The 23,622-nt window shown below is 30.6% G+C and overlaps 2 protein-coding genes across 4 annotated transcripts in view; one reads left to right on the top strand and one right to left on the bottom strand.

The window, feature by feature from the left end:
* Nucleotides 1-7,685, top strand: part of LOC111624776 (U3 small nucleolar RNA-associated protein 15 homolog) — a 25,180-nt gene extending 17,495 nt beyond the window's left edge. Inside the window, exons 12-14 of the mRNA XM_023367713.1 lie at nt 2,551-2,609; nt 2,680-2,844; nt 7,600-7,685. Of these exons, the coding sequence (XP_023223481.1) occupies nt 2,551-2,609; nt 2,680-2,840 (220 nt within the window). The 3' untranslated portion in view covers nt 2,841-2,844; nt 7,600-7,685. The remainder of the gene's footprint in view (nt 1-2,550; nt 2,610-2,679; nt 2,845-7,599) is intronic.
* Nucleotides 2,523-23,622, bottom strand: LOC111624775 (enhancer of mRNA-decapping protein 3-like). 3 transcript variants are annotated; one of them, XM_023367710.1, is made up of 9 exons: nt 23,559-23,622; nt 20,013-20,203; nt 19,201-19,377; nt 6,653-6,818; nt 4,343-4,509; nt 3,946-4,269; nt 3,729-3,882; nt 3,433-3,650; nt 2,523-3,362 (listed from the first exon to the last, which is right to left on the bottom strand). In XM_023367710.1, exons 2-9 carry the CDS (start codon nt 20,182-20,184, stop codon nt 3,034-3,036), a joined length of 1,707 nt encoding a protein of 568 aa, XP_023223478.1. In that variant the 5' UTR covers nt 20,185-20,203; nt 23,559-23,622; the 3' UTR covers nt 2,523-3,033. The 3 variants fall into 3 exon arrangements, with proteins under 3 accessions (XP_023223478.1, XP_023223479.1, XP_023223480.1); XM_023367711.1 differs by having other exon boundaries at nt 20,106-20,203; nt 23,559-23,619; XM_023367712.1 differs by lacking the exons at nt 19,201-19,377; nt 20,013-20,203; nt 23,559-23,622 and adding an exon at nt 15,380-15,665.

Below are 23,622 nucleotides of genomic sequence, written 5' to 3'. Positions count from 1 at the left end.
CTTGGCCAGAATTAACTGATAAATGCATGGAATGTGGAAGATCGTATGGCTGGAGGTATCCAAGGATTTTCAATGAGAATGAGTCTATAGTTGACCAAATTGTCAACACAATCAATACAGCAGGACTAGGAGATATTGAGGAGTCTGCATGTTTCTGGTGAGTGTTTTACCAACAACGACCTTCAAGAACTGGCAGAACAAGGAATTCATGTAGAACTGGAAAATAGAGATTCTGAATGAAGAACCCAAAGAACTTGCTACAGATTTCCTTAGTAAAAGTTTGGTGAGGATAACTGAAGCAAATGATCCAGATTATGAAAGGAGTGCAAAAGCAAGACAAGGCATTTTGGATGTGATCTCCTGCTACTGACATTTGCCAAACGACAGAAAAAGAAAGCAACAAATGACACTAGACAACTTCATTGCAAAAGAAATCAAGAGTTTCAGAGAGCTGGGACCTTCATCACAAAAATTAACTGAATATTTTTGTGTGCATATGTTGTTATGCAAATTAATATAAAAATAACACAATGTTACATAACTTAAAAGTTATTTTTGGTCACATGTTCCACTTTCCCTATTTACTATATGTTAAAATGATTTAATTTAGCGATTTGTCTGGGAATGCATAAGCACTAAATCAAAGGTTACACCTAAACGCGGTCTTAACTGTAGTTAAGACCTTGTTTAGGTGTAACCTTTGATAACTTTAGTTTCATTAATGAATCGAATTAGGGAAAATTAAATTCTGACTTAAGTTGGCATAGCATATGACTAATAAGTTACATAAAATAACAACTCAGTTTGGTTCATAAAAATTATATATAAAAAATTTAGAAGAAATAAATAACTAATTTTTTGGTAGGTTTTCTGTATGTTTTTTCAAAGACAATTTACATTGTTTTGAAATCTGACAGCATCTAAATTATCCTGCCAAAACTGCAGAATAATTTTTGTAATAGAAACTTAACGTCTAAATGCGTTCACTACTAAGGCATTTTTCACAACAAACATGACACAAGTCAAGTCAAAAGTGATCACTGCATATAAACGGATGGGATGCAACAGTGACCAAAAAGGTTCTATCATTACTTTTTATTTTGATTATTAGCAAGTTGAGAATAAAATAAAATATGTTAAGCTTATTTTTCATTTGTATTAATGTGAAGTGTAGATGCAATGAAAATCTATTAATGGTAATTCAAAATATTTGTCCTAATGTCAACAGTGATCTGGTAGCTTGTGTCTGATTTGAGCACAGATGAGCAATAGCTCAAAATACTTTATACAGTGGAACCTCGGTTAACGAACTTAATTCGTTCCGCGACTCCATTCGTAAACCGAAGCAATTTTTCCCATAGAAATTAATGCAAATGCAATTAATCCGTTCTAGTCTCCGAAATTTTTGTGATTTTATTTGTAATATACAGCAATTTTCTTTGATGAAAATGTAAGAAAACGTAGTATGTATCATTACAGCAACAAACATGTAAACTTTGTTTAATAAACTAGCACTGTACATACCTTCGTTTGTTGTAGGTGGTGGCAGAAAAGTGGAGATATACGAACCTTAATGCTTAGAAGGGAAATCCACTCCAAAAAATAACGGGTAGCACTTCATTGGAAGATTCTTCGAGTCGAAGTCTCTTTCGGTAAAAAAAACCCACCAGTGGGCTAAGTGGTCTTCGTACCTTAAACACGGGGAGTTCGTTCGTGGGTTTGCACCTCGCTCAGACGGGCTGGCCATGTGGAGTTTTCCGGGTTTTCTCCACGTCTAACGCCTAAATAGGTTCCCTTAAAAACACCTCCCAGAAGGCATTCCCCTAGGCAGATCGCCCAAGTGTTGCGTTGCCATAACTTAAACAAACAAACAAACTCTTTCCGTAAGGAACAAGAAATTGATGTAAAGTTGATTGTCTTACTATTTTAATCAAAATTTTTCTCAAATGCGATAGCGCATTGTCGTTTTCTATTGCCACTATGACTTTTTTCTTTCTTGGATGCCATATTGATTAAATATATAAATCACAAAACTGAAAAAAGAAGCATAGCACAAACACTCGGAAAAGCAATGCTTAACTCGCGCATGCCTAACACCAACTAAAATTTGACACAAAATACCTTTACGTTCGTTATCCAAGACAAATTTTTTGCAAAATAAAAGTTTGTTAACCAATTTGGTCGTTAACCAGGACGTTCGTTAACCGGGGTTCCACTGTACAATCTTCATAATGTTGTCCATAAATGTTTCTTCACATCTAAGAAAAATTTGTCATTGATTGATTGAATTTGGAAGTTTTGGTTTCTCATGTGATGAAAGTTTCCAATGTGGAATTTGCATATTAATCTTCAGGATTTATGATGTATAAAAGAATAATTATGTAGAGCTATTTACTCATTGTTTCATTGTGAAAAATTTAACAATTTGCATGGGTCAACTTTGTTGTGGATTCTACATAAAATACAAGAATTGAGACAATACTACTTTCTTTAATAAGTAAAAAATACTATTTCAATAAAGGTACTTTACAACACAATTTTTATTTTTAGGTATATCGGAGATCCAAGATTTTCCCGTATACTTCTTGACGTTGCCATCATGTTCGTCGGTAAGTACTTTACATACCAAACTTGTTTTTAACACAATTAATACAAATATAACTTGCAATATTTTCTTAGATATATACTCCACAAACATAAATGAACACGTCGAACTGGTCAATCAGTTTAACAAACTGAAAACAGTCGTAGACAAAGAAGTATCTTACATTGAAGAAACAATGGAAGTTTTAGGGGCTATTAATTGTATTATAAATAATAGCAAACAGTTTGTATCTTAATTGGGTATGTAATTTGTGATTATTACAGTAGAAATTTTAAATTTTTTGTATTAAAATATATTTTATCATTGGATAGTATATAAGTTTAAAAAATTTGACACTTGTTTCACTGTTGGTTTTATTCTGTAATGAAATAATCTGTCCTTTAACATGTTTTATACATATTTGATCAACGTCCACGTGAAAAAGGTGATTAAGTACTCTTCAGATATAGAGGAATGATGAATTTTGAACCAAACGGAGAAGTATAATTCACTCCCACCTTTTTAAACACTTCCTTTGGCAAACCAATGTCGCACAGATAAAGACTGCAGTGATCATTAAATGCAAATGGCATGATTGAAACCAACATCCATTTTGGTTCCAGACAACTACCTTCGGGGGGGCAATCTAAACAGAGAACTGGTGCCTTGCACTGTAAAGCCCACTGGACGGCAGCAGAATACCAAAAATGTTCCGATGGAGGAGGCCTCTCATATCCGTCCAGAGCACCAATGATTATGTCTACAGTGGAGGGCATGTCTATAAATAAAAATTTTAATTTAAAAACTTCATTTAAAGAATAATTAAAATTATAAAGATCATATCAGACCTAACACTGAAGAAGTCTTCTTTCCATTAGTTAAAGCAAACAATGTCAATTCCTTAGAAAAGCATTCATTTTTTGATGATGTGGGAGGAACCAAGACAGTTACATTGACACCATGGTTGGCTAAATGCCTTCCGCAATTAATTCCTTGTGCTCCCTGTGTATGTAATCCACAAAGGATTACTACTGTCGGCCTTTGGTGAGAATTTTGTGGACTCAACCTGAATTTTTTTTATGAAGTATACTGTAAGTCATGTATAATGAAGTGAAATTAATCAATGAAAGAAGATTTAGTGTACCTGTGACTACCACCCAGTAATTGAAGTACCATTTCTGTAGTTGCTCGCCCAACCATTTCAAGTCGTCTTTCTATGGCAAGACCAAATTCTTCTGCCACTTTCAGTAATTTTTCTTTCAATTCTTTACTAATACTTGGTATAACTAAACCCGTATCTGAAATTCAAACTGTATTAATGGACGTAAATGTGAAAAAACAAAGATGAAAAATGAATTTACCTGTAACAAATATCCTGTCTACATTACAAGGAACAGAAATCTGATTAGACACAAAAGTTTCTCCCTCTAGGACATTTTCATCACACCTATATCTTTGTTCTCGTCTATTACAGTCTACAAGACGTACAGAATCTCCTTTGGTGTGGGCATTAATTTCATCAAATATTGCTTGCTTATCAAAAAGTGCTAAGTTTTTTTCAAAATCAAAATCATTTTCTAAAATGGAATTATCGATTGGAACATTGAAACACTCTTCGTCTCTTTCCATGTACCATTTTCTATTTTCATTCTTTTTTGGAGTGGAGACTTTCTTTCTTGCTTCGCCTTTAAAATTAAATTATTATAATTATTTGGATTTGAATGAAAAATAAAATATAATAATAATACTTTTCTCTACCTGACTTTTTTCTCAAAGCATCATCAGATTTCACAGGAGATTCTCTGCACTTATTTGTCAGAGATTCTGGTGCAACGAAGGCAGAACTTTTGGACTGTTGTACTGCAGCACCCTTCCATTTTTCTTCGGCAGCTTTCAAAATTTTTATTCCACGTATATCTCTAGCACTTTAAGAATATCTTATTTTAGAATCAGAATGAATAATATTGAATTTAAGACATTACATTTCTTTAATAATGTTTTGGTCTTTAACAGTTTTGACAATTATTTAAGTATGGTTATATAGATGATGTTTATATTTAAATATGAGAATAGTCAAACAGTACAAAAATATCACAATTGAAAACACTAAACCTATAAATCAGCAAATTTGTACAATAAATGCAAACGTTTTTGCAACGTCATTGAGAAAGATAAAGAGCTCCTTACAATCACCCAATACGCAACTCAGCACAGCTACTCGTCACATACTATTAAAGGCCTTATACATCATCTTTCCTCCACCACTTCCATCTTGCAGATAAATTGCACCCAGGACACAGGCTATAGGACCATCACTTATGACAGGAAGCTAGCCATCCTTTATAAGGAAATATCCAGGAGAAATAACTTCGCTTAGCATTCCGCAGAATCCCTCAATTTCCTTCCTCCTCTGCAATGCTAATGGCCATCTGGGCATGTACACTAGCCCGATCATAGATCCAGCCACCACTTATCCTCCTCTGTTTCTCTTGTCTTATGTCACCTCCCTTCTACACATGTATTTGGCAATCCCGTTTGTTTCAGCTTTTAACGATTAGTTTGCCTGATGATGCCCATTCAACACGGGCACTTGTTATAAAAATTGCTGGTTTATAGGTTTAGTGTTTTTGATTCTAATTTAACCAGTTTTAAGTGGCAGTTTTCTTCTAAAAATATCATACCTTATTAACTGCTTAAACACAATTTTGCATGTTTACATTAGATTATTCAAAGTAAATATTTTAATAATAATAATATTATTATTAAAATATTTACTTTGAATATTATTATTAATACAAAAGCAAACATTTATTACATTGTTAATTAGATTGCTTTATCAAATTTTTGAATAATTATCAACATTCATTCAAAATATAAAGTTGATAATTTATGACTGACTTAAAATATTTACTAAAGTTTCAAATTATATACAGTAAATTTTTAATGAAAATGATGACATTTATTTGAGTCTTATACTAGCTGTTGTCATCTTAGAATTAAAGATGCCAAATGATGTTTTTAATAATTTGATTTGTATGAACATTATTGAGCTAGTAGATAACTCATTAACATATGGAGTTTAAATAAAATGTATACCAAGTGATATACATTTTATTAAACTTCTCTAGTCAATATGTAAATAAAATACAGTAGAGCATCGATTATCCGACCCCTGATTAACCGTCACATCGGTTAACCAACCGTTCTAGTCGGCAAATTTCAAATGTCCGCTAGTGATGTGGCGCTACAATATTTGGGTATGTCTTGGCTACTTTAATATTATTTTTGTTATATTTTTGTGTGTTTTAGCTATCAACACTGGCTCGACCATGAAAGGGAGGCCAGTATTTAAACTAGATTTAATTTTCTAATTATGAATGGTTGTTGTTTTGTGAGCAATAAAAGATTTTAAAAATTTTTTTAACGATACAATGGCTACAATTATTATTTTTAAAAAAAATTTGTTAGGCTTAACATCGATGAAAATTCAATGTGAAGTATGTTAATAGCGATATACTAATTACATGGGATATACTAATATGCTAATATACACTCACTGCCAAAAGTTAAGCACAGAGAAGAAAATGTTCATGTCTGTAAAGCAATCTGCATTTGAGAGGCTGCAATTCACTGCAGAGGTGGGTGGNGCATGGTTACACGCTGTAAACTTTGTGTAAGGATAAGGGGTGACCATTTACCCTATTAATGTTGGTTTTGTTTGTTTGTTTTGGATTTAAACATCGTTTTGTTAATGATTCCAATATGATTTCATCTTATACTTCATGAAAATTCAGTATTGTTTTCATTTTTTTTATGTAATTCTTTGTGTTGTTTTATGCATAAACATATTTGCTACTGTCCTGCCACATGTTGTGTCAATCACAGCTATATTTGTCGATTTTTTTGCAGTTTATCGCTCCGTGCTTAACTTTTGGCAGTGAGTGTACTATACTAATAATGTATTTTTTCATTCTTTTCGATTATCCAATTTTTTCAGTTATCAGACCAACCCGAGTCCCCAATTGAGTCAGATAATCGATGCTCTACTGTACTAACATACACACTTACTTAATTGTAATTTCAGGTGTCACATATTCTGCTCCATTTTTGACTACTTCTATTAAAGTCAGAGTTTGATTTGATGCATCAACACTTGAAACCAATCCTTCTATGGTACCCAGAGTGCATTCCACAGATAGCGTACAACCTCTCCATCGTTCCGTCATTATGACCGCTGCAATAGAAATATGATTACAAATGAATGATAGTATAATATAAATAGTCATAGATATACAGGGTGGTGTGCAAAAAACAGCCTCGGTCTAGTTCGAATTTCAGGTGTTAGTGTATCACATGGGGTGAGCAAACCACATCAGTTGAGTGAATATTGGAACATTCAAAGAGTAAGTGTCTGAAACAAATCCACACCAAGGGACATTATCAGCCAAGCAATCACAGCCAATAATATCACTATATTATACCAGATGTTCCTAAACGTGATTTGACATGTGCAGCTGTGTATAGATGTGTCCACTATCACCATCATCATCAATGACAGGTGATACATAAAGAAGCCAACTGTTGACATTAGCTTAGTGGAAACAGAGTAATACAGTATAGACCAGGGATATTTTTAATGCATTACACAGTATCAATTTGTGTTACTTATCATATTACTTGTTATGTCTACAGTTACAATTCAAGTGACTTATCATAAAAAGGTAACACGAATTGACACTTGCTACTCTGGAGTTACCTAAAATCATCATTGGATGATAGTTCCATATTTTATTTAAATTTTTATATTCATGAAGACTTTAACTAGTTATTCATTCTAATATAATCTGCTTTTTATTTAAAATTTTATTACATCTCATATAGGATCAGCTTTTACTTTGAGCACATATTTAATAATTGCTACTGTCAGAAAAAATAATTATGAATAAATATATTTGATTAATTAGTAATAACAGTTTATTTCATTATTTCTATTTTAAAAGTAATATATTTTACAGGTCAAGAAGAGAAGCCTTTGTACAGTTTATAGATTTGCTTAATTCTGATAAAGAAAATAAATGTACAAATCTATTTATTAAAATAAGGAATTGATTCCTATGTTTTTTATTATTATTAAAATATTCACTATTTAAAGAAACAGATCTGTTTCTATCCTTTTGTAATCTACTTGTGAAATAACAAACATTAATTATAATCATCAGCAGACAATTTTATAACTAAGGATAGTTTTGAATACATCATATAGTGAAGTTACTGCTTTATAACCTCTTGCTTTTTACAAACAATATAAATTTTCTGTTATTTATGACTATGAAATATCACCTGAAAAGTACACCAAAACAATGTAAAAAAAAAAATTGGACAAAACAATCTGGAAAAAGAACACACATGATTCTATTGTTGAATGAGCCAAGCAGTTTAAACTTAATTTGAGGTCACGTATAGCCCACTGTCAATAGGCAAATTTTGGCACAGCTGTTGAGGTAATGTTTTTTTGAAGAAATCTCATTTTCACAACTGAATGCAAGTGTAGTCTTACAAACAGGTTCAAGAATTGTTGCAACAATCACTTCATTTTTCACGATATTTTTCATTTATTATATTGTGTAAACAAACATTGGTAGTCATATTGTTAAATGATAACAGGTTAACATCTGCTATGACATATCATTTGGGCAATGGTGATGGTTTAACAGTTACGTAAATGGTCAAATGATAAAGCTTGCCTAATGAAGTGGCTACAGTGGGATCACAATGATTGATGACCAAATTCATTGTAAAAACCAATGAAAGTTCAGCAATGCCAGAAACAAGGGCTAATTTTTTTCAAGATGGCACAAATCTCACCACTGGAGCATGAAGATGACAACCAAAATATTGAGCAATGAAAGTGATTTGGCAGTTTTACACAAATGAATGCATTTATTGTAAAAGTGACAGCAAATAAAATCTGATCTTTACACATGACATAATGCAATGCTCATATTACATTACTTTCATCACACATTATTCCTCCAGTAAGAAAGCATTGATTTACTTAATCACTTGCATAACTTGATGCCTTATGCAACCAATGACCAAAAAAGTGTAGATGATCATAAGTTGGCTCTTGTTTGTGTTGCCAAATTAGGGTTTTTCATACTAAGGATAATATTTTAGCTATTCTGTTATTTTAATACAGCCTTAGTTTTTACCTTTTAGTATTACAGTAGAGCGTCGTTTATCTGAATCAATTGGGGAATGGGGTTGTTCGGATAACTTATTTTTTGGATAACTAATTATGTACGAAAAAATATATTAACCTATCCAGTGTTGAAATTTTTCTCCGTTGCGTATCGCTTTGCGTTGAATTTTCATCGATGTTAGCCTAAAGAAAACTTTTTAAAATAATAATCGTGGATATTGTATCGTTAAAAATTATTTTTTTATTTTGTACAAATAAAATAAATATATTGAAAAATATAAAAACCCCCCAAAAAAAAATATACTTTAGAAGTTGATCTACTATCAAAAATGTTCGATTCAACATGACACACAGTCCTCAGAAAAACATCACACAATAGTGCCAGTGCTGCCAGCTAAAACACACACCAACAAAAAAAATATTGGAGTAGCCCAAGATATAGCCAAAGATTGCAGTGCCACAGCACTAGCGAAAATTTAAATTTGCCGATTGGAATGCTTTCGGATAACCAACTTTCAGATAGATGCTCTACTGTACTTTATTCTAGAAAAACTAATACAAGCATTTATTTAAAGAAAGTTTAAAATAGCATTTTCATTTTGATCACAGTGTGATCTGTGTGCATAACATGAAAGTGCCCAGTAGCAAATCCCACTGTGCATCAACTCGGTCATTACAATGATAACCATGCAACAGAAAGCACAGTTTGTGCTGTGCTCAGTGTAAATCAGTTATAACATATGTCAAGATGCCTGTGGACAAGACCATAATTTGATGGTTTAAGCATTTAAAAAAAACTGGAAGTACACATTAAGAAATTACCAGGTTGACTATATTAGAAACGAATGTGGAGTTTATGAGGCAATTTGTGCAGCCTAAAGAAATCTATTACTCATTGCAGCTTGGTATTCCTAAAATTACTATACCATACTATAGCAACTACTGTGCCAGAAACAATCAAGTGAATCTGAGTTCAACAGTCATTCAGATGTTTGCCAAGCAATGAGGAGTACTTGCATTAAAATGTACTAAGTATAAAAAAAACAACTATTTTTCTGTATGTCATTTGATATATAATAAAATGCATTATTTAATCATGAATTTTGGACATCTTTTTCAATGACCATGTATTTATTATTATTAAATGAAGAATAATTATAACCAAAATTGCCATAATTTAAAATATGAAGCTAATTAATGATATCTTCAGCAATAGGTAGATGGCGCTAAAAATTAACTATCTGCATGGCTAGGCTTCTACTAGCATTAAGTTTAATCCTCGACACACACAACAAAACAAAGACAGGATTATGCTGTGTATTTTTTCTTTGAGATTTCTGATAGCATTCAACTTATACCATTTTATTTTTCTGTAAAAAGAGTATTCTATTCAAGCATTTATGTCAGTGAGGACATGACTTTAGCTACACATCAAAATAAAATGTTATTCTGTAAATTATCTACAAACTATAAACATAAACAATCTTTGTATCATATCAGTATAAAATTTTTTCAACAAAATTACAAAATTTTATCACGGGATAACATACTGTTTGAAATGAGTTTTGCCATCATTTGACCTATCAATTTTTTTACTTTTACATATAAAACTTTAGGGGAAAAAAATCAAGTTTTTTTATTAAGTTCAATCACTACATAGAATTCCTGTATAATTTATAAAAAAATTTCCATTGCTTTGCTTAATTTTTACTTTATTGGCAAAACATGCAAAATATTACTACAACTGTACTTTGTTATTAGATTTATCATCAGATATATTTAAATTAATTTAAAATTTGATAAAATATGTTTACAGAAAAGACGCATAAGAAAACAATGTGCCAATAAACTTCTCCAATTTTTCTTTTTTTTTTTTTAAGGTTTAAACCTTAAAAAAAAAATAGAAAAATTGGAGAGCTGAAAACTGAGTTTTCAGCTGAACATTACAATTATATTGTCAAAATTCCTAATTTATTATTAAGATAATTTGAACATTTCACTTTATCAGATGACATTTTTGAAAGGTAATATCATTAGTAAAGTACATATTACTGTTTTCATATATCAAATTATAAAAATGATTAACATTTTGAATAGCTTCCAAATGGATATGAGATACCACCAAGACAATACAAATATTCAATCTACAAATAAATCTTTCCTAATCTAAATTAAGGAACTTTGGCAGAGAAACTAGTTTTTAGATAAATATTTATTCAAGTTCTGCAAAACCATTATCACTTTCTAAATCATAAACAATATAATTTTCAATTAAATGTGACCAACTGCTATATGAATTTTTGATTAAGAATTTTTGTCTATAATATTAGATTCTGACCTTCATAAATTCATCTGTATACTTTATTACTAGAATATTTTGTTTAGCTTTGTGCATGAAATATATGAAATATTAAATAACTTATTTCTAAACAGATGAGTTTCCATATCAATACTGCCATTTGTAATCATAGAACTTTACCTTCCTAAATTTTTTAAATATGTATTATGCAAAACTAATTTCTTTTAATTATATGTTAATAAAGGCAGGTTTTTAATAGTAATAGCTGTAAATAAATTTTCTGGTGGAAAATTTGTAGTCATTTTTAAACTGCGACAAAGAATACATTGAGAAGACTGAAGGAAAAAAAAAAACAGACAAGATTGGGCCTGAAATTTATCTTTTACTAATTGAGATTCATAATGAACTTGACTTTTTACAAAGTAAAAGACAGATTAAAATCCAAAATAAAAACTGGAATAGATAACTTGTAATAAAATGAACACATTACAAACTTTTCCAGCAAAAGGAGTTTGCAGAACATTTTCAGTTTGAAATCTGAATCAGGTTTATAAAAGAAACTACAAAATTTGAAATTGCAAATTGGAATGTTTCAAACATTCAATGACATTATTTATAAATTTCTTTAAAATATTATATATATTTACATATACATAATTACATTTGAACAAGTATATTTTAAGGAAAAACTGTGTAAAAATAATAAAATTATAAAATAAAGTGAACAACAGGAATTCCACATGCCTACACATTTTTATATATAATTACTCTGTGGGATTATCAAAGAATGATCACCATGCATTAGATAGGGATTCCAAGTATGATTAATACAATTATTTTTCAATATGGTCTTAAAAATGCTGGAAACATTGGAAATATTCAAGCAATGTTCAATGTTGTAGAAATGAAGCAAAAATAATAAGAGTCTACAACGATCATCACCTAAGAATGCTGCAAACAAAGGTGACTGTGGATGGTTATCAATATAATGTGTGACATGTAGCCAAATGTCCTCTTGCAAAGTGCCTGGAAATGGTTTTGGCAAAAATAGAATTTTGTGATGAAGTGCCACCTTGTAGTGGGCAATTCTTCAAAATACCCATCCCACTTCTCTCAGTCCAATGATGCATCCCCTCTGAAAGTCTGTTAACTGGACAAAGTGTCTTCGACTACATCATAGAAGCACATCTAGCAGTATAAATAAACTCTCAATAAACAAACAAAAAGACATACACTAAAAAAGTAGCCTCTGAGAGCCTTTATCACGGTGGAATGGAAGTAAGAAAGCCTCTGTTGGCAAGACTCTACATCCAATCATACCAAAACCATAATCATTTACATATCTGCCCGAGCTAGAACTGCATTCCAAGTTTTGCATCAATCCAACAATTAAAATTAGATGATATAAATATTAACTAGCCAGTTCAAGCTGTTTTAGCTTGAAAAGCTCTTCTATATCTACAAATTTATTTATAATCAAGTCAGGCTAGAGAAAGCCAGCAGGTAATTTGGCCCAGACCCTTGATACAGAGACTCAAAATTTAATCTTTTGTGTTAAAAGGATATGATGTAATAGTAATGTGTAAATAAAGTTTCTTTCAACAAGTGATGAAAAATTGTTTTATTGGGCTGCAATTTGAAAAAGTTGTAGACATAAATGCCCACTGTCATCCGTCTGTCCTTCCTTAATTAATCTCAAGAACGGAGCTAGATTAAAGACCAGATATGGAAACCTTAGGGGCAGACGGTCCCAATTAATTATATACCTGATTAAATCTGCCAGAAGTTACATTATTTCAATTCAAACGTTCAAAATGATCAAAAAATTCAGCCAGGCATTGTGATGACATCACAAATAATTTATTATTGAATTTTGTACATTAAATATATTATTTTTATTCATTTACTTCTATGGCTTTAGGAGGAAATGGACTCCACATTTGACAGTGGTTATATCTAAGTAAATTACTGCAAGAATTCTACTGAAAAACGTAGAAATAACGAACAGGAAGGTGCGAAAAGCGCATATCTCTTCATATTACGTGATTTACGCTCAGACTATATTATAGTAATTACGTCACATCTGTTTATTGACTATTGTTCTGCACGTGACTTTTGGAGAACGTGCGGAAGCGGAAAGCAACGAAACGGATACGGTTTTCCGACATCAATTAATTAATATAAAAAATTCGTCGTCGTCGATGCGTGATTCTCCATTATAAAAGCATTTGTTATCATCACCTTATACAGCGAAATCTTGGAATAAACTGATTTTCCAAACAATCGATTTTTATCGATCGTAAAAAAAATCGATCCTTGTATTACTAGTATCATGTAATTGTTAGCTTCAGGCAAAAAAAATATATTTGATGGAACGATTAAATTGATTTATTTATTTTAAATTATAAAATTAGTAGCAATTTATATTAACATTCCACGTAACGCAAAAAATAACCCGATTTTGACAAAGGCTCAATTTCTACGCATCGTCATTCCGGCGCCATATTTTATCGAGCGCTAAATGTTTCTCACTTTAAATCAGGATCGAACTTTTTGTCGTATGATAATTCGACTTAAATCTGGCAAAACCGACATCCAAAAATAAATAAATTAGATAAACAAGAAACAAATGAACGTAGCAAAACCAACTAACTGTACAGCGGATACACGAATAAATACTACAATTTATCAATAATAAAGGGCTTCTTAAAACTGTTCCGTCCCAGTTTATTCAATTGTTTCCTGTCATTCTGTAGTTGAACCTTTTAACAACCGCCGTAAAAATTATTTCATCAGACTTGACTCAGCTAGTATTTAAACTAGGGCAGTTTGGGTGGCAATAAATGGTACAGGGAGGGAATTTTATCGTAGCATTTCACCAAATTGTTCGAACCTGATGAATAAATTACCAAGGATAGGAAGCCACGTTTTACTATTTCGATTATTTGGACGGATATATTCTACCGAACAGTTCATTAACGCGTAAACTTGTGTAATACGCCAACACCTACGCCTACAATATGTATTAGCCTATTTAGGTTCATTCCGTAAATGAAAGCATTATTTTGATGTAAACATGAAAAATTCAGTATAAACCGTATGAGTTTTTTCTAGAAGTATACAAAAGAAAAATGATTTATCTGGTCACTTAAATCTACAGTTTCGCATACCGAGAATTTCAAGTTGAATAATTTATTTACAAATTACAATATGTATACACAGAAAAACCAGAGTAAGTGGGCGGGTGCTTATTTTATATATATTTTAATTAAATCTCATAAATGTATGTATTTATTTTATAACTTTTCGTAATATAACAAGACTTTCAAGTTTAATACGCTTTGCGTGATAAATTAAAAAAACGAACTTTACTTAAAATTTATATAGTAAGTGATTAATTTTTCTGTATGTATGTATCTAAAGCCATACTTATCTGTAAGGAAGTTTCAAATTACACAACTCAGAACAGAAAAATGATATAAAAATTATAATTACATCACCTAACTGAAAAGTAATCAGCGTTACACAAGTCAATGATCTGTTACATTTTTAACTGCACAGAACACTTTTTTCTGTTCAACAATTTGGAACAATAATTGTTCTACTGTAATAATTTAAAAACACTTTATATATACATTTTTTTTCTTTCTTTTAAGTAATGTTTTAACATTTAATGGCACAAACAACAAAAGTATCGGAGTGCCATTAAATCCATTAGATTGATAACCTCTGAAATTCGAGACGTGCCAGATTTTTCATTGCTTTAACAATTTTTTTAAATGCCAAAACATCGTCACTCAAAAAAAAAAGTTATAAGTGATGATTAACGACTCACAGAAAAGTCGTTTGAACTATTCTTTTTAAATCTTCATTTATTAATTTAATTCTCTATTATTATTGTTTCTAGTAATACACAGTTTATAATAACGTATAAGAAAACGTGGTATGACGTCGTCAAATCAATATGGCGCCGGCCACCGATGCAGATAACACATGTTCCTTTACCAAAACAAGCTTAGTGTTTTTACAGTTTTATTCCGTTTAAGTGTAAATTTTAACAAGAGTTGTTTATTAATAATAATTTAATATTAAATTCACGAAAATTATTCATTCTCGTCGTAAAAATATACAGAAATGTCTCACAGCGTGTTGCTATTAGCTTGGTATACGAATGTAATTGAAGGTAATTAATAAATTTGCATTATTTATCGAAAAACTTGGATTCTTACGAACTAATTATTATATAAAAGCATTCTTCTTAATGCAAGTAAGAACTGTCAGTTTAAAAATTTACCTGAAATCTTCAATTTATCGCAAAAGACTTAATTCAAACGAGCAACGGCGAATGAAAGTAATGGACGATATTCAATTCTTTGGTTTAAAATATAAAACGATATTTAATTAACTTAAATGAACTCGTTCGTTGTTTCACTGTGCCATTCACAGACAAAACACTAAACATTAGATCGACAAACACTAGCGCCGCACTTCACCCGATTTTAAATTTTAAATGCGTTTAGAAGAATAAAGTTGTTGCAATGTTTCAAGATATAACGTATTAATAATTATTTTAATAAATAAATAAATAATTTAGTATACTTATATTTAAAAAATACTCAAAAATAAAATTTTGCAATGTCTATACGTAGCACTAAAGTGCCTAGAAAATATACGCGCGACTAGATGTCCAGATGGCACAACGCGCTGATTGGTCAGCTGAATGACGTTAACCCACCGAAATCTATTAGGCCAGGGGTCGGCAACCTTTTGAGTTGGAAGAGCCAAAAATTACAATTTACAAAATTTCAAAGTTTTTAAAGAGCCACAAATTTTTTCTTACCAACAATAAATACTACTCCCATAAATAAAGTTTTTTGATAAAAAAACTAATCTATTTATTCATAAGAAAAATTGTCTTGCGTCGAAAGCGAATTAAAACTCATAGAAACATCCGACGACGGCGTCATTCGAGAGCTTCCAACGGACTGACGACAGTGANACAATGCGCTGATTGGTCAGCTGAATGACGCTGATTGATCAACCTACTAAAATCGGAAATGTTGATCGATCAGCCTAAACTTTGTGTTGTTGTTGTGAGAGCGGGCAGTCATTACATAACAGTTATAGACATTTCATCTAAAACTTGATAAAAGGCACTTATTTATAATTTCACTAGCTCTTGTGTGTATTGACATTAACTGAAAATTTTGCAATCATTTTAACATTAAACTAAGTTACGTGATATCAAAGGTTTTAATGCTGAGACATTTTTAAACATCAAGAAGTAACTTTTATCTGTTTTGCATTTTTTAAGCTTTTTTGTATATTTACTTTAATAATAAAATAATCAAAAACAACAAATGTAAATTGCAAATTAAGTTTTTTTTACATTCTTTATTAGACAATACAGTATTTTTAACCTTACAGAAACATATATATATAAAATATTAAATACATTACAACAGAATATGCTAAGTGGAAATGCAGATTAGTTAACAATTTAATATATATTTTCACCTAAACATAATTCATACTTTTTAATGCATAATTGTTAAAAACATTTTAAATAATAAGTTATTTTTTTTTCTACAAATTCTCTCTAATCCATTGATTTGCTTTTCAAATCAAATCCTGTGGAAACTTAAATATAAGCACTGGATATCACTTCACTTTATATTTTCCTGCGCAACCAGGTATACACCACATACAAGGCATCTAGAAATAGTTATTTATTAGTATGGTAATATTACTTTAACAAAAAATAAAAAAGGGTTTAAATGAAAACATTACAGGACAAATACAACATTACTTTTTCTTGATATTTATATTCATAAGCAATTTCCATGATGAAATGTATGGAAATTCTTATTTAAAACATATATAACTATTATATTCAATGAAATTTAAGTACTGTACTTACAGTATTATTGGCTGTTAAATAATTTATATGTTACCGCTAAAGCTCGAAATCCGTTAATGTGTACATTGCCTAGCTAATCTGCAGATTAACTAGGGTGACCGTTAAAGCTGCGAAAATTGTTCAATTTCTCAAATTACCTAGGTAATTTGCAGAGTATCTAGGTAATCTGCNGCAACCAGGTATACACCACATACAAGGCATCTAGAAATAGTTATTTATTAGTATGGTAATATTACTTTAACAAAAAATAAAAAAGGGTTTAAATGAAAACATTACAGGACAAATACAACATTACTTTTTCTTGATATTTATATTCATAAGCAATTTCCATGATGAAATGTATGGAAATTCTTATTTAAAACATATATAACTATTATATTCAATGAAATTTAAGTACTGTACTTACAGTATTATTGGCTGTTAAATAATTTATATGTTACCGCTAAAGCTCGAAATCCGTTAATGTGTACATTGCCTAGCTAATCTGCAGATTAACTAGGGTGACCGTTAAAGCTGCGAAAATTGTTCAATTTCTCAAATTACCTAGGTAATTTGCAGAGTATCTAGGTAATCTGCACATTAACGGCTTCCGTATCGTTAAAGTTCAAAAGTTTGTTTCTTTCACTTCCTTTCCCCACTCCTTCTTTTTACGTAGATAAATTTAAATCCTAGAATGCAAGCAAGCACCGANTATATTTTAATTTCTGAGGAATGCATTTTTTGCACATGTGATGATTCACTTTACTAATTGTGGTCCCTTTTCTGCAATATTTGGAAACGGTTCAAAATCAATTTTCCTACAGCTTAAATATTTTAGCCGAAATAGGAACATTAAAAGGAGTACCAAATTTAAGCAATTTCGAATTCTCCCTATTTCGACAAGTCAATTTCAGCTAAAGAATTTAATTGTAAAAAATTGGTTTTATACTCTTTTCGATTATTGAAAAAGAGGAACTACAATTATCAATATATCTCTTAATATAGAGTAAAGCATGTGTATAAAATGTATATATAAAGTGGATCATAGCATTTGCTTTTATAAGCAGTCCATTCGTTAACTTACACAACTATATAATCATATATAAATAACTGTTAGTTTTTTTGTATATGATTACACAATGATTGACACAGGGTGTGCTAATTATCATCAAAACACGTTTACTTATTGCATTGGATTGGAAGATGCCAATTAATGCAGTAAGTATTCGTGCTTTGATTGGTTTATACGGCATGGGTGATCTACCGAGGGGAATGCCTCTCCGAAGGACTTGGTAAACCGATCCCTATTTAGATGTTACTAATGTGAAGAAAACCCGAAAAACTTTACGTGGCCAGACCGTTGGCGAGACGCGAAACTATGACCAATTACCAGTGTTTAGTGGTTTTATCCACTCGGCCACGTTTTGATAATTCCCATAAAAAATGGCATGTGCAAAGTAGGATTATGAAATCTTATTTACACGAATTTGTGATCGTTGGGGTTAAACATGACATCATAGTTATAATCTTAAATCAAAATTGAGTCTAAATATGTGTTTTATTATACGAACGCTATCTTTACGAAAAATTAAAAAACATGTTAACGGTCTACTTAGCTAACTCCTGAAACAATCGCCTTACATTGTTGCTATGAATAGATTTTTTTTTTTCTTTTTTTCCTGATAGGAATATCAGACCCATAAAAGAGATTTACAGATATAGTTTTTGTCTGTGATTTACAAATCTCTGTTTTACTCTATATTAAAAGATATAACGTGTGTAATGTTTTTTGCATCAAAAATTTCGAGTGTATGAGTTTATATGTATTATTTTTCTCTACAAAAATATTTTAATATTTCCTAATATTAGGCTATAAAATTAATAATGTTACAAATATTTTAAATAATTCCTGAATTTGTTCGAATTTGGTTTGTGTTTCCAATTTAAGTGAATCTAAAATTGAGTATTTAAGCGAAAATATTTTTTTATTATAGGTTTCTTGAATAAAATATTTAGTATTGTATCATGAATTATATAAAATGTTTAATTTATAAAAAGTGTTAACAAAAAATTAAAATATTTAATGGTCTAGTCTAAATAGACAATAAAAGTTATAACTAATTATAATGGCATAACAAAAATATATCAATTATTTATAATTAGAATATACAGTTTTTCATTTGCATTTAGTCAATTAATTTAAATAAAAAGAGTACCTAATTTATGAAAATGCATCACACTTTCGTTCTCCAAAGCAACAGAGATTGGAAAGGTAAGTTTCTTTGTAATTACAGCTGGTATAAGGTTTTCTAAACCATAAGACGAGTCTCTATAAACTTCAATTTGATTTCTTATTGCTTTCGAAGAAATACTTAAAATGCTAAGATCATCCGCTATATATTTAAAAATAAAATATATAACAAATAATTATATTTTCANCACTAGGTAGAAAGTCAATTCTTCCTGAGAATATCGAAAAAGAGCTGCTGGAATATATATTGTTGATGGAGGTCATTTTTTTCTATTATAAAAGCATTTTTGCGATAAAATACATCGGAGTAAATAATTTTGTAATTATTTAACATTTTTGTACTTTTCTATTTGTTTTTGGCTACATTAAAGCATTTTGGTAATATGACATACAATAAAGCATTTTTCTCTAAGCCCACTTTTTGACTTTTTGTACAAAAACCTTCAAAAACGATACTTATAGTTACACTAGCGAAAAATCCAATTAGGAACATTTAGTTTAGTAGTTACCGGTACTTTCGCACAAAAAATGTGATTGTAGTTATGATACCTTGTTTACAATCTACTAAAATGTAATTGGGGTTCCATAATACCTTCTTCTCCTCTAATATTTGTTTATGAATTGCATTACAATGTACTGTAAGTGTGAATGAATTTTATTACTTTTTAAATTATTTAATAAATACATTTTATAACTGTAATAATTTATACGTGTAAATTTTTAATATTTAACAAATTTTTATGAAATGCATATATTTTTGATGGAACTAAATATTACCTGGAAGGTAAGAAAATATTCTAAATCGGATTTCCATAGGTAATAAATCAAAATCACCTAAGAGACTTTTTTGTATTTTCTTGTGTTTGTTACCTTCTTTTTCTTCCTTCAAAATTCTTTCAGATCTTCTAATATTTTGATAAGCAATAGGTTTTAAATTGGTGAAGCTCATTTTTTAGTTGCCAATTAACCTATAATCAAATATATGAAATTATTTTCTTTCATTTAAAAATGTACTAGCAGATGAGCCCAGCGTTGTCCGGACAAAAAATAACAACACCAAAGACTAATTAGAAGTACGAAATAATCTAATGCATTATTTCGTACTTCTAACCCTTCTATTATATTACATTATAGTATTTGAATTATATAACTACAAAGGTTATCTTACGTAAGGGTTTATCCTACCAAGTTACCAATCTAAAACATTTTAAATTGTGTACAGCAGAGGAATAAAGAATTTTTAAAATGTGTTAGATTGGTCACGCGGTGTGACCCTTGCGTAAGATAACAAAGTATTTGATTTATACCCTTACGTAAGATAACCTTTGGGTTATCTTACGTAAGGGTATAAATCAAATACTATAATATAACAAACATTAAAACGAAAACCATGTAAACAGTTTGGTTATTTTAGCCTATCATTGTCATGTTTATCACAATACTCGAATGGTACGAAATGACACAATTTCATTGGTCAAGTAGACACTAATTGAAAATATATCTTAAATTTTTTCAAATATATTTTATACTAATGTTAACTCTAAGAAACTACCATTCACAGCCGAACATCAAACTGTAATCTGTCAACGAATCAAATTTCGCCAAAAACGGACCAAATATTTAAACTCGGCACCCTCGAAAACTACTTAAAATCATATTTTGTGCTGTCCGGTAACCTTGTATTATGTAATTTTCCTATTCGAATGCCACCATAATCGTATTCCGATAGAAAGAAGGAACTGTTCAAGAGGGTTGAAGTAATTTGACCAACAGTAGTCGTTGACCTCTCCCCGGAAGAGAGGATGGTCAGCGACTACTAATTAATACCGGTGTACTATTAATATTTGAAAAGTGATCCGTGTTGGATAGGTTGTGAATGCCCCGCATGTGATCGAAGTTGCTAACCTTAACGTCCGAAAGATTTCATATAAGACTTGTTTAAATAAAAAAATCTTGTAAAAAATGCGAGAATAATTGCTTTTATGTGGTAATAAAGTGTTTATATTTTTGCAAGAGATTGTATCAACTTGCAAGAGATTGTTCTCGTAAATATCGCGTTAATAGAAAAATTATTGGGTTGAAATTTGAAAAAATTGTAGCCTATAAATTCCGATTGTCGTCCGCCTGTCTGTCCTTTCATCTCAAGAAAGAAGTTAGATAGATGAACGTCGAGACCAGATATGGAAAGCTTATGGACAGAAGACCCAGGTTAACTATTTATGAATTTCCGGCATAAACCGGAAGTCATGTTACTTTAATTCAAAAATTTTCCCTAAAAATAATTAGATAGATAACCGGCACGATTCTGTTGCTAACAGGAAAAGTATGATATACAGGGGCAAGACATCGCTAAAAGAATTGAGAGCATTGTAACGATGTCACAATAAATAATCGTTAGTTAAAACTAGTTTGCTTTATTTGGTTAAGGCAACGCGACACGAGAACGATCTGCCGAGTGGGATGCATTCCAAGAAGACTTTTATGGGAAGCTGGACCCTATTTAGGTGTTACTAACGTGAAGAAAACTCGGAAAACTCTACGTGGCCAGCCCGTTGGTCATGCCCGACTCACGACTAATTAAATACCAGTGTACGGTGGTATCCAATCGGTACTTATTAGTGTGGCCAACCTGGCAACACTTACCGTGCCCTTAGTTTTTAGTCTTTGTCTCCCGGACAGTCTGTCTGACCACGTGCACGGTACTGCCGGCACTCTGTACAGTATTCGAGCGCTTAATAAATTTGTTTTATTAATTGAAATCTGCAATTATTTGATCAAGACTCCAAATTAGAATTAAGAAAGAACCGTTCAGAAATGAAAAAATCCAAGTTGTTAGATGTGGAATATTAAATACTTATAGGCTTTTCACAGGCTTAAACACGTTTGATTCCACGCAGACAAGCGCTATAATCTACTTGTCTGAGTAATGATATAGCGCGTCTATTTCGCGCTGTATCACTCGCAGTAATTAAGGGAATGTAATATATATTATTTAAAATTATATTCTTTTTGTAAAAATTATATTTAATTTATCATTTTCTTAAATTTTGCCAATAAATGGAGCTACGCGTAACTCAGCAAATTGAATATAGATGGAAATTAATTGATTTATAGAAATCCAATCGATAATTTTGGGCGGAATGTACGACATTATCTATGTAAGTTAGAAGTATTTGAACGTAACTGCTGAGTTTCGTAGCAATTGGTCGAACGACATGGGAGTGTATAGAGAATACACAAACAAACAAACAAATATCCTCATTTATATAAATATAGATTATACCGAAAGCATTTGTAGAAAAACTGGAAACAAATATACTACACCTTACACACTTTTCTACCCCATTCAGATGTGTGCCCCAGGTTAAAAACGTATTAAAATACAAATTAGAGAAAAGAATATGGTCGAACTATAACGACTATTTTTAAATTTACAATGACTTAAACTTAATTTATCGCTTTTCTTAAATATAGGGCTCTTAGCTTGGGTAGAAGTGAATCACATCCCTTAGGTAGGCGTTAAGTTTAAGTTATTGTTAGCTATGGCTAAGTTATACAAGAAGTTAGTTCTAGCCTTGACTAGGGCCAAAGCTAAACTTAGATTCCTTGCGAAATGCCAGATGAACAATGTGTTTCCTATGTCATTTCATCGAATACGCCTACCTAAGGGATGTGATTCACTTCTACCCAAGCTAAGAGCCCTATGTTTAAGAAAAGCGATAAGAACAACAAGAAGAGTAGTATTAATTTAAATTTACAAAATTCGAAAAACAAATAATTTGCGTATTTTTAAAATGAAAACATTAAAATAGTCTATATAAAACATATAATAAATTAAAATAAAATAAATACACATGAGAACGATACAGGTTGGACTTAAAAGCCTTTCGTTAACAACATGTGTATTTAAGAGTTCCAGCATGTTCCAGCAAAAATTTTTAATTTTTCTAACGTTTTCGGCTATCTAAGCATCCATCATCAGGATCGAAAATGCAATAGAATAGTTTTGAAATTTAAATTTAAACAGTGTTCCAAATATGGATCAATAACATATAACCAAAATAACATAAATTAAAATATAAAAAAATATATAACATGTCACTAAACGCGTGTAATTATTTTATTTTATTTACATAAAAAGAAGAAATATATTTAATTAAATTTGTTTGTAATTTAAAGATTTTCCGAGCGTCTTATTTAACCAAACAACTGGCGATTCGTATATAAATTCTGTTAATATTATCACAATTAACTGTCTACATATATTAATATTTATAATATATTTAAAATTTAAACATTTCAATTTAAAAAAAAAAATCTTACCAATGAAGCGAGCAAAAGTAAAATTATAGCATTCGACTATCGAATTTTCAAATTACTTATCTAG

The sequence above is a fragment of the Centruroides sculpturatus genome, unplaced genomic scaffold, assembly GCF_000671375.1.
Source record: "Centruroides sculpturatus isolate CEXI.00-Female unplaced genomic scaffold, Cexi_2.0 scaffold330, whole genome shotgun sequence".
In the NCBI taxonomy this organism is placed as follows: Eukaryota; Metazoa; Arthropoda; class Arachnida; order Scorpiones; family Buthidae; genus Centruroides; species Centruroides sculpturatus.
Note: the sequence above shows the minus strand (reverse complement) of the source record. Positions and strands in the feature narration are given on the sequence as shown.